Below are 12,880 nucleotides of genomic sequence, written 5' to 3'. Positions count from 1 at the left end.
ATCGGTAGCAGTAGTTTGCCGTACCATTTGAATAGTCATAAAATCTGTTCAATTTTTTCCATCAATCTACTGTTAATTAAAAAACATATCTATTAATTTTTGCCGTATATTTTGCTAGCAAATCTTATTGACGCTTCTGCCTAAATTCTGCCAACATTATTGATTCCCGCATCTACTACAACCGCCTTTCTGTTAACAAAACTTGTAACAAACGCCTCGCATTAGCCTCGCTCCCACGATTATCTGGAAATATAACAGAGTGCGATGTCATTATCTTTATAACAAGGTGCCGTTTTAATAGAATAACACTTCAATATGTTATTGTCAATTTTCCAAATAATTGCGTTTAAAACGAATACATTGCGGATTATATTCATTATAGATACACTGTAGATCATTATTATCGGTATTATTTATTAAATTTAATGGGATATCAATGTAGTACTTTACCGTGTACCTATTAAGTTTATTATATTTCACGAATTAATTTCGCAAATTATAAGATTTTACAAAACGTAATTCGTTACGCGTAATATGTTACGCGTTACTTCTATATCGATGCGTGCACACACATTTGGACGAGTAGCTATTTAATTCATCCAATTCGACCGTATTAGAAGAAATTATACGTATAGGAGAGCGCTATATATCGCGTTAATTCCCTTTGTTTCGAAATCGAAGTTTTACGCAAACCAACTAATTGATCGCGGAGCCAAGCTCCACCTGGGAATTTCGTGAGATTACGAAATGAAGCTGGAGGTATTATCGAATGCGTTAATTATTGCGCTTATAATCCGGATTAGCCGCTCCACGGGCGTTTACGTTTGCGTGTAAGATGGGAAGCCATTACCAATTTGCAGCTGTGACAATTTGAGGACGACGATCCAGTCAAGGGTTAATGGATTCACCGTCGAGTACACTGAAAGAACGGTTTTGTTGAAATACATATATAAAAATTAGAGGGGCCACACACAGATCTGAAAATAATTATGTTAGACCATCAAAATAATTTATAGAATGCTCAAGCATGATGATAATGCCGCAAAAATTTTAACATTTTAGCAACTAGTTTGAGCGTCCAATATAATTATTTAGATGGTCCAATATAATTGTTTTCAGATATCTGTATATGGTTTAATTATTATATACTTCAGCAATACCGTTCTTTTCGTGTGTATAAAAGTTTAGTTAGCGATATGACCCGCAAATCGATTTATAGCATGATGGAAAACCTTTTGCAAAGGTTACACGTCGCCGTTGCGATAGTTATGAAAGAGCAGCAGAAAATATTAAAGGAATTAAATAGCGTCTTTGACGTCATCTTTGAAGTATGTGAAACTGTGAGAGAATTTTTATCAACTTTATTATTAATATGATGTTACTGTCTCATCAATATCTTTTTGCATTCTGTGTTTTAATCTTCCTTATATATATCATGTACATATTTTTTTAAATTAAAATATGCATTTATATTTTATTAATATTTGAAATATGTGAATCTTGATGTATATAGTCGTTTGTGGTTTTCTCATTCCACAATCTATAAATATTTTTTGACTGGTTTTATAGGATACAAACGTGAGAGATGTTGACAGAACAATATATTTTTTACAGTTCTGTGTGTTTTATAGCAATTTTATATTTAGCATTAAGAGCGGCGGAAAATAAACGGAAGCTAAATATTATCTTTAAAATATGAAAATTTTAAGAATTTTTTATTCAACTTTATTATTCTTATAATGTCGCTATTTTATTAATGTACTTTTATAACTATATAAATATCTATTCTGCGTTTTAATATTTCGTGTGATACATTATATATTTCTTTTTATTAAAATGTGTGCAATTTTTCAATCCAATATATAAGCAGAAGAGGTATTTTTAAAACAAGGTTTTTATAATTTTATATCTCGCAGCATCTCGTTAAAATGACACGTAACATGTTCATGTGAGATAATCTATAGACTTTTTTCGATACTATCTATTTAGGTTCTCGTATTTTTCTCAATTTTTCGACGTTAATTACGTCGCGCATTTATTCGTGGATATCGAATCTAAAATCTCTTTAGGTCGATCGAATCGATCGGTGAAACGTATATTGACATCATCATCACGGTCGGATCTCGCGTTGCAGTGACGGATAAAATGTGAGTTCGAAAGACAAAACGAACCGTAGTATTATGACGCTCTCTGACCTGACGGGAATTAACTTTGCAAGTTCACGTGATATTCCGGGTTGTATCAGTTACATCTCTCGCGCTTTGTAACATTTGCTCAGCCGAGAATATCGGATTAAAGCTTCGTTACGCCACGATAAATTAGCTTAGACGAGCACGCTATCGACGTATGCGCGAGGTTCGAAGATAGCGATAGCGCCAGTCGACCTTTCCTTAGCTCGCATTGTGTAACACGTACGACGTAACTTCTGCGTTCGCATATTGAATCCAAGTACGGTTTCCTCGCGATAAAGTCTTGCTCATCAGAAACTGCCTCGTTGTTTTGTGGCGCTTCCACAATTCTGTTACATTTAAATTGCTTTGTTCTTTTTTTACGTACACATTTTAACATGCAACGATGTAATTAAAAACTTTAATTACATCATTAAATAATCATAGTGTATTATTCGGGATAACTATCCACGAGATTTATTATATAAGAGGATATTTATCGGGCTTGTGTATCAACGTACATGTTGCGCAGGCCTTTTTAAAAACATTGCTGCATTGTCCGATCTTCTTTATTCTTTGGTAGTTAAAAGCTTTTTTAATTCATACCGTTATACGTGTTTTAATTGTTACTGCTCTCTTCGTTGTAATATGCCCACGGGAAAGTTTTAGAGAATTAGGGGTTTCGAATTATACGGCTTAATTAATAGACAGCGTATTTTATAAATGAAACATACCTCGACTCTTGGTATTGCCGAGAGAGTACGATACGTAACGCGAGAACGTGAGAATGTAATTTTCATAAAACTAATTAGGAAATCTAAATCTGAACGTTTTTTCATGTTAACGACAAATCGTTTGTTCGCGCGATCGCGTCTACGACTCCGTTCAACGACGAAATTATCGCCGTGGACTTTGAAATATTTATTAGCTCGTCTACAATAGCCGTAAGAGTAATATGCAGTAAACTATTGACTAATGGGATTTTTTATACAATTCCAGAATAATCGACTGTGGTTGGTCAATAGCTTACTGCTTACGTCTTACTGCATACTCTTACGACTATTGTATAGACTCGTCTAGAGCCATATCAGATCGCGACCGTCATTAGATTCGATAGCGGATCGACCTATTGTTAGGCTCGCGAGTACGTCATCGTGGATGCCGCGGCCGTGACGTACTACTCGGGCGTTGTGCGAGAGGGAGTCTTGCGCCGCGTTCGCGCAAGGTAACGTTATTATACGGCTCCTCGTCTGGCGACGCGCTCTCTCCCTCGATCGATGGAAAGACGCTTCGTCTGGGCTGCTCGAAAATACGAGAGAGAGCGAGAGAAGGAAAGAGAAAGAGAGAGCGAGAGAGCCACCGCCATGGGGGTTATAGCCGACCAATGAGACGCGAGCCGTGCGCTCGAGAGATACTCGTCGAGGTCGTAAAGAGAAGGACATTTAGATTTCTCTACTTTTATACGGGGCGAGAAGAGATGAAGGATTAGGATCGGTCCTTACTTCGGGCCCTCTCGAGCTAATAAGGGATACATACATAGACTGGGATTGCCGCGGCCCTCAAGGATAACCGCTTCGAGATCCACTCCCCCGGCATATTGATCCTGGCGATGCGCTTTCGAGGGTTGAACGTGATCCTGCGAGCGCTGCGCGTCAATTCCCCTCTCTCTTGTCGCGCGCGCGATTTCAGTGGCGTCGGTTAACCGAGATTTTAGTTTACATCTTACCGCACCGTGCCGAACGTGACGTCTGAGCTCAATTATTATTCCAACTCATCCGCACTCATGCGCACGTTCTCCCGATAAGAGATCAAAAGATGCGAACGAGGACAGGAGATGCGAGATATTTCCCCTGTTAAGTCTATCTTAGACGATCTAATTGTGTCAGATCAAAGGGTGAAATCCTATTTATAATCTAATGTCATGCATATTCCTATATGTGTACAGGATAAAATTATCAAGAAGTTGCTGGATTAAATACTGTTATTTTATGAGTAAACAGACTGAAATTAATTAAATACTATATATTTTAGAAAAAAACTGTTTTAATTAGCTCATAATGCAAAAGATTTATACATATATGAATTTATAAAAATGAGAGGAATATATCTAGAATTCTTTGAAAAATCTATTACAGTTATTAATGTTAGAATGTAGAGGAAAGTCCTTTATTATGAGATAGGCTCCTAATATGGGATAGCGAGGTTTCTGCTAAACTAATGGGTTCTATCTGTTAGTTCCATCATGAACTTATTGCCCTTAGAGTAAAACCTATTTAATGGAAAATTCATTATTCGATCGTGCGTGCACTCGCCGCCTACTACAGTTTTTAATTCTGCACATGAACTTTCGGCAATCACGCAAAATAGATGTGGTATCTCATAATAGGGGACTTTCCTCTATATTTAATAGTTTTCGAAAGCGTCCTGTTTATTGTGCAAATTCAAGTGGTTATTATTTCGAAAATATATATCGTGGAATCGTGCAATCAGCCAAATTTTCAGCTTTTTTCTAATATTTATTTTTAAAAGTTTATAAATTTATATTTTGTTTGTATTGTGTAATAAAAATGACGGATTTCTTCTCTGAAATAAAATTTAATTTATTTTGTTCTGTCCATTTATTGCAAAATATAACAGTTATTTATATATAGATTTCTATCAACTTTTCGATATTGTCATGCATTTTAATATATGTTTTACATATGTGCGTATTTTCTGATTTTTTTCAAATATTTTTTGTATTGCACGGTACGTAAAGTTGTAAATAGGATCTTACCTTGAATTCTAATACGAATTGCAGCTAGGGTTGTCACCTCTCCGCGTTTGATCCGGAGACTCCCGGTTTTGAAGGCTTGTATCTGACTTCCGTGTTTGGTCATTATTTCTCCGAATTGTGTAAAATGTTAAACATCTTCTCTAATTTAAATAAAAAGTAAAGATGAATTTGGACAATTTACTGAGTGAATGGTGTTGGAGATAAAACTGAGAAGAAAATAAAATTGGAATAAATGGCATTCTGAATTCCATGTGTACCTTTAAATGGCTGCATTCAGCGGAGAAAGTAGCTCAGTGAACGCTTAGTGATTATTATCTGTGACTAAGAGTATCCTTTTAAATTTTTGATAGATCCAGGAGAATGTAACAATCAGCGGCGTTTAATGACTATCGTTTAATCATTATTTATATAATTTATATATTTTTGTTTGTTAAGTTAACAATTTTTATAATAAAACACTTGATACACATTAACTTGTTTCTTTTTTTGTCTCCGGATCAAAACGATCGTCTAGGTAGCAACCCTAATTATAGGTCGTTTAAAATAAATTTTGGAAAGTGCTGTATTAAATGTCTAAGTATTTAACTAGATGTTTTAAATAACACGCGGTTACTCTTATTGAACAGAGTAATCGCAGAGTGCATACGCTACTCGTGAGAAATACAATTGAGAAATCGTTTTAAGCTACCGTAAGATATTACACTTCTTGAAAGGCGTGTCTCAGGAAATTAACACTCACACACAAAGCAAGAGGAGAATATTCAGACATAATAGACTCTGTCGAAAGTCGCATACGTTCTCTCAACTACGTATAATTCTTTGGTGAATTCATGACCGACTTTGCCTCGGCAAAAGTTTAATTCTCTTCTATTCTTTTTCGCTTTTTTTTTCTAAATTTTAACATTAAATGCAGAGATGGCGAAATCTTCAATTAAAACTCTGTTAATTTTTCGCTTAAAATTCTTTCGGAAAGATCATATTAGCTGTTTCTTATATTCTTCTCTCGTTCTTATATTTTTCTTAGTTTGGGATTTAGTTTATTTGCTCGAAATATTTTCTCATTCTCCAATATGGAGATATTTATTTATATATAGGTATCTAGTTTTTGTTAAAGCAAAATCAAATTTCTGAAAATTTTTATTTATGATATTTTTGTCAATTCTATGTAATTTAAAATCTTTCTGATATTTTTAATTTAAAAAATACTTTATTTACGATATACCTGTTTATACGGATTCTGTATAGTAAATGTAAAAAATAATCTTGTACTTTATTTGTTTAGTAAATTATTGTCCATATTTTAGACTTAACATTGCTTGCAAAAATACTTTATTTACAAAAACATTTATCTGATCAAAAAGTAGAGTAGAAACTAAAAGTGCACATATGTGGAATATCGCGGAATTAGAATTATTTCTTTAAACTGCAGATTTTTCGATCATTTGTTATCGATAAAATAAATTCTGCTACTTACATTAACAAAACGTTATTTTTTATTTAGCAGAATGTAATTTAAACTATACTTAATAAAAATCTACTAATAAAATTGTATATATAAATATATGCAATTATATACTATCTAAGCCAAATTATCAGAACACAAAAAATTGTATATAGAATTAATTTGCTAATTATTTGCTATTTTTTGCTTTTAAAAGTAATTTTTTTGCTCCAGCTATTAAAAAATTACGAAGGGCTGGAAAAAAACATATACATAAGTCAAAGCAAAAAGTTAATAATACCCAAATTATTTGCTAAAAAAAAACATACATAAGTTAAAGCAAAAAGTTAATAATACCAAAATTATTAGCTATTTTTTTGCTATTTTTTGCTTGCAAAAGTAATTTTTTTGCTCACACTATTAAAAAATTACAAAAGGCTTAAGCCTTAGCTATTCTTAAGGATAGTTTAAGAATAAGCTGCCACACAATTGTAAAAAACAGCATTGTAAAATTTTTTTGTGTTCTTTAATATACCTAATTATATAAATATGTGCATATATATAAATATTGCACTATAAAAATTATGTTTAAAAAATATTGGTCAACGAAATTTCTGTTAGAGAAAAGTCGATTCTGTATTAAAGAGTACACGCAAATGAAAACAATAACGATCCAGCTTTGGGACATTCCGTATATCGTAGGGATCTAAAAGGGGTTAAATTTGTTCGAATCCGAGACAGCAATCGCGCAAACACGTATGAAATTCCTAGATATCTCGAAGGTGCCTGACATTACCTTCCCTAGAAGAGGAATTAGTGTCGTACTGTGCTTTTGTGACACGAACTGCAGAATATACGAGCCACAAGCGCAACGAGAGATATTCCATGCGCGATGGACTGCAGTTTAAAAATGGAATTCAACTGCAAGCCGCTCTCCCCGCAAGCTGCTACCTAATTATTAATTACGCCTTGGCATCGTACATCAGCCCTTTATGACAAGTTAACGCGAAACTTCGAGTCGCATCCGGCGCGTAATTAAACCGGGCTCAATAAAATTACATCGCCTTGTCTTGGTGTAACGCGTCATCGCCTCACTGAAATCCCGCATACTTTCGTCGTCTACCGTAATACTGCTATTCTCAACTATCCGTATAACTCTCTCCTTTTTACAACGCATAGCTAATTATTTTCTAAAATATCTTCTCGCTCTGAGAAGGTAACGTCTCGTGCACGGAATGTCCCAGAACTGTCGATCTTAAATTTAATAACTGACTCCTTAAGTACTGATTTTATTTTATTTCACGAAAGTTTATTATTCTTTTCAATTTATTAACGCTTATTGTTATAAATGATATATAATTAGTATAATTAAAACTCCGGAGAAATAAAACTCAACTCATGCATAATAAAATGAAGAAAGTATAATTTTATTATTCAGCGCTTTATTTTACCTTTTTATTTAATTTTTGATATTTCCAAGAATATTTTCTGTTGTTGAATTGTTTATAATATAAAAATGATTGATAATCTTAATTAAGAAAATCTGTACAGTGCAGTGTGTGATGATCTTAACATCTCAGTTGAAGCAGAATTATTTGCACAGTTTGAGGAAAAATCTCAAAATTAAGTAAGATTGAAAATAACAATATATACAGCTTTTGCGAAAGAATTTGTTATTCATATAATGAGAGACACTATAATATTTCTTGAGCGGAGTCGAAAATTTTCGCGATTTACGATTTATATGCGAAATAACCGTGGCTAAATTATTCGTCCATACGTCACACGTCAACGTCAGTCCGGCCGTAATTAATCGAACCTAGCCATTGAGGTTTAATGCACGTGCGCGAGTGAGCGACCGGCGATATGATTAAACGAATTGGCAATCGAGAGATCATTCAACAGTTCCCGCTGTCAGGAGACGCGGTCGGACGGGAATGACAGTAGAGAGCGTTGATTAACGAACTGATTGCAGCTAACGTAATTAATTATTACCCGCGCTAGTCCGCGCGTCGCTAGAAATTCCGCGAATAGCTCTAATCAAACGCGGGCGCACGTAGTCGCTAATTCTTTAAAAATTTATTCGGCGAGCCCGATTCGAAATTCGTATCATTCCGTGGAGAATCTAATTTTAATTGCTTGAATAGTTGTAGCATATGGTGGAAATAGATGAATACATAAACTTTGTTGGCGCTAAATTACTGAACCCTTATGTTCGCAAGGAGAGAATCAGGTTTGCAACTCGCAGATAGGCTGAAATTTTAGTTTGTATGTCAATAATAGACAGATATCTATCTATACATTTAGACCACGTAGATATTCATTTGAGAAAGCAGAAAATAAAATCTTAAACTGAGAGAGAGAGAGAGAGAGAGAGAGAGAGAGAGAGAGAGAGAGAGAGAGAGAGAGAGAGAGAGAGAGAGAGAGAAGATTAAATTAAATGATATAAATTTAATTTTATCTGATTAAATTTGTTGAGAGTGAAAATAAATTTTCTAAAGTTTTTTAATTTTAACCGATTGATCAAATTAGTTGTTTAAAATTAACACACATTTTTTTATTCTGCACAAAGAGTTAGATATTTATTATATACATCGCATTTATTGTATAATTAAATAACCATATCCCGATTTTTATATGGTTTTTGGGCCATCCGCGTCCAGGCTTAAATTATATATCAGTGCAGAGGACAGTGAAAGTATCAATAATAGCAGCATCGCTAGCTTCTTGAATCGCATGCAAAAGGGCATTATGGGATGTTAAAGGTTCCACATTGCCTAATATGCTAGGTGCCATGGGATCTGAAATTCAGGCTTTATGATAGTAATTAATTTATTATAGTCTCAGATAGCAATATTAAGTATCTCAGTGACCTCTTTGCTCCTGATTTACAATTAAAGTAAGTAGAGACGTTGGACCACATGGCCCAAATCAAGACACGGTTCTTTGCAATGAAGAAAGTGATTTTGTTAAAAAATTTCTAATAAGCAATTAAATGAATTTATGCTGTTACTGTATATACCATTAGTTAAAATATTATCAACATTCGAAGAATGTTCAAAATATATAAAGTATCGTAAATAAATCTGAAGTAATGATTCAACGCAAGCATGCTTTTGTTTATAGACGCCAGTCGTGTAAAAGTTATTAAATTTTTAATTTCATGAGAGGATAATAATTATGTAGCAATTTTTTATCATGGCTAAAAAGTGAATTTTATTTGATATTGTACAAAGTTTATAGATAAAATATTTACTAATTTATTTAATTTTTTAAGGTAACAAGACATTTTTTAAAATTATTTACGTTTTATGCGAGTATTTGAATTCGGCATATAAACATATTTGCAAAAATGTAACAGTATTTATAATTACATTAAATGTCGTGATATTTCTATTTAAACATTTTATCCGAGAATTTAATTAATTTGTTGAACAATAAAACATCAAAAATGCTAACCATTTGAGGCAAATAATAATCCAGTTAGTTGTGCTTACCGCAAAAAAGCGAAGCTTGTATTTTGGTTAATTATCGGAATTACGATAACGAATGCAATTATTGTTACGTTATGATGGAAAATTTATGAGATGAAAAAGCGTAATGAAACATGATGTAACCGAAGTGCAATTGTGAATTGTGTAAAATATAATATCGACTATTTTATCGAGTTCGTTTCTTCTTCCATGCATTTTACGTAACAATTGGCGCCCATAAAAATGCTCGTCCTTACACTATATTTACGTGTACATACATACGACAGGTAACACACACATACACCCGCAAAATATAAATCCTATAGTCTATAGTATATCATAAACTATTTATGATACACTATATTATATGATTATATCATATAATAATATGGTATTATAATACATACAATAGGTATTGTGATAGGTATATAGATGTGTGTATATATATCTGCGATGTTCCATGTTACAGGGACTCGCTAACGCGAACAGATACGACGACAAGCATCTGATGAGCAACGAAGTCACGGACAAGACCCAGCCACCGTTGAAGGCAATGTACAACGTGCAGCCACCATCCAGAAATACAGATTGCCCGTCGTCGTCCAAACCCGCGATGGCCAACCGTCTCCTAGACTGGTTTTCCGTCGTGATGGCGGACTCCAAGCATCGCCGTCAGCATCCCAAGCCTAAAGGTAGAAAAACGTATGATACAAATTTCAACGCGGCTGTTTGCGAAATAAATACAATTGACATTTTGCAGCATTTTGAGATAGAATAAGGAGGGGTTATTTGAATCAGTTAAAGCAAATTTTTAAGACAAAAAGCTCTTTAAAAAAACCAAAAAGCCCCATGACTAAAAAAGCTCTTCGATCCCTACCCTGAAAATTGAAAAGCTCTCCTTCTTGTCTTGAAAATTTTTTATCCAATTTTTTCTTCAACCGACTCAAATAACCCCTTCTTATCCTGTAGATTTAACGAATTCGGCGTTCCCTTTTATTTAAAATTTCATCAACATCTGTTGTTGATTCTCGAGATCCTCGTTAAGCAAAATCTCGCTACGTTTGTTAAACATTTTACGTTTCACGGTACACACCTCATCGACCTACGAAAGTCGCATTAAGCAGCCGTCTGACGCGTACAACCGCGGAATGCGCTTCAAGCGCATTGAAACGTTTCCCGCGGGATACGGAGGGGGTTCTACAAGGGGTACAAGGGAGACTAATTGTCCCTGTAGAAGTGGACGGACATCGCGACGTGTACGGAACGTTACTCGTGGTAGTTCCCGAAGTACTAACAGTGCGCGCGCCATTCGACTTGGAGACAATCAGTTTCGTACCCAGTTCGAAATTGTCCCGATACAATGAATCGTTTCCCGCCCCGGGAACGTCCCTATTACTTTGGGCGGTACTATCTGTCGATATTGTCCTTCCGGTACCCATGTTGATCTTACGATATTACGTCGCTCGGGGCAAAACAAAGTGTACTATGCGCATAGCTATGCAGCCGCGACGATCCCGCCTGAATCGAGAGGGGTGGTTTGACTAACCATCCTTGGACCACAAACGGGAGAATAGTCCGGAGATTGTAACGATCGAAGGATCTAACTCTCGAGGACCGACCATCTTTACATTCTGAACGAGTTATAATTTTATTATAATTTATTTTTTCTACATTATACAAAAAAAAGATGTACGGTAATATTAGGTAAAGTAGATAAGTGGATCTCTCTCTGCTAGCGCTAAACTAAATAACTGTTCCATAAAGTTACCGAACACGGAGATCGATAAAACTTTGGCATTTTCGGTTTAACCTCAGTTTTTAACTCGAGTTTTTTAAAATTCAAATTTTAAATAAATCGCTATCTGAATAAAACAGAATATTTGCATGAGCACGTTACAATCTAAAAATACATATTATTGTATATTTATATTTTATGCAAGACTTTCTTGTTTTTCGCATGAATTTGTTAACTTATCCGCGTGCGTGCTCACTGACCTTCTTTAGGATCTGTAATTTGCGTTGAAATTTAGAATATAATTCTATTTATGTGCCGTAATACGAAAAACATTTGAAGAATCGGAATTCACACACACACACACACACACACACACACACACACACACACACACACACACACACACACACACATAAATATATATAAAAAACACATATCTAATACCTGTATGTATATTAAAATACAACACATAAAATTATAAATAAAATTCTGTCCTAATTTGATGCAAATTATGGATCGTCTAAAGTAGGTCTTTAAGTATATTTTTATATATATAAGAAATGAATACGACGTGTATATGTAAATTATAATATAAACATATTTTATACATATCTTATTAAAAATATACATATAAACGTAATTATATACAAATATATATCTTATTAAGAATATATATATATATATATTCTTGTTCTTACATATATAAGAATGTTATATTGCATCGAACGATTTCAGGTCACTTCCCAATCGGTTGTCAGAGCGAGGTCAGGTGGATGTTCGGACATTTGGACAGCGACAGCGACGGCCGACTCTCACTCTCCGAGCTGTACGGTCTGGAACATGACCAGAATGAACCATGCTTGAAACCCTTCCTGGATAGTTGCGATACCGACAGGTAAGAGTCGTCTGCGAATTCCTGTTTTACATGCGAAGAGAGACGTTTCATGATCGTACACGCGTAAAGACGACAAGACATGTGGAAATAATGATTTAGAGTATAATAAGTGAAGTGCATGTTAATATAGAGATACATCTTACCAGATATAGTTTGGTCTGACCAATCGCATGACATTACTACTGCGTCTGAGCACATGCGTTCATTGACTCTACTGCAGTAGATACGATTCTTTTTAATCCATGTATCAGAAAATCCTTATTATTTACTTATATATATTTAATTTCTTCATACTTTATTATTATTGCTTAATATTATATATTATCTATATATTATACATTATTCTGCACATTTTAATAATGCTAATTTGTTATATATTATTTTCAAAATTC

At 34.2% G+C, this 12,880-nt stretch overlaps 1 protein-coding gene across 1 annotated transcript in view; it reads left to right on the top strand.

Moving 5' to 3' along the window:
- Cow (Proteoglycan Cow) overlaps positions 1–12,880 on the top strand; it is a 111,074-nt gene that overhangs the window by 94,320 nt on the left and 3,874 nt on the right. The window contains exons 7-8 of the mRNA XM_071701945.1: positions 10,328–10,550; positions 12,329–12,488. Coding sequence (XP_071558046.1) covers positions 10,328–10,550; positions 12,329–12,488 — 383 coding nt within the window. The remainder of the gene's footprint in view (positions 1–10,327; positions 10,551–12,328; positions 12,489–12,880) is intronic.

Source organism: Temnothorax nylanderi, unplaced genomic scaffold (genome assembly GCF_030848795.1).
Source record: "Temnothorax nylanderi isolate EJ_2023f unplaced genomic scaffold, tnyl_v1.0 TNYL_tig0027_pilon, whole genome shotgun sequence".
Classification (NCBI taxonomy): Eukaryota; Metazoa; Arthropoda; class Insecta; order Hymenoptera; family Formicidae; genus Temnothorax; species Temnothorax nylanderi.
This window is presented reverse-complemented; position numbering and strand designations above follow the sequence as displayed.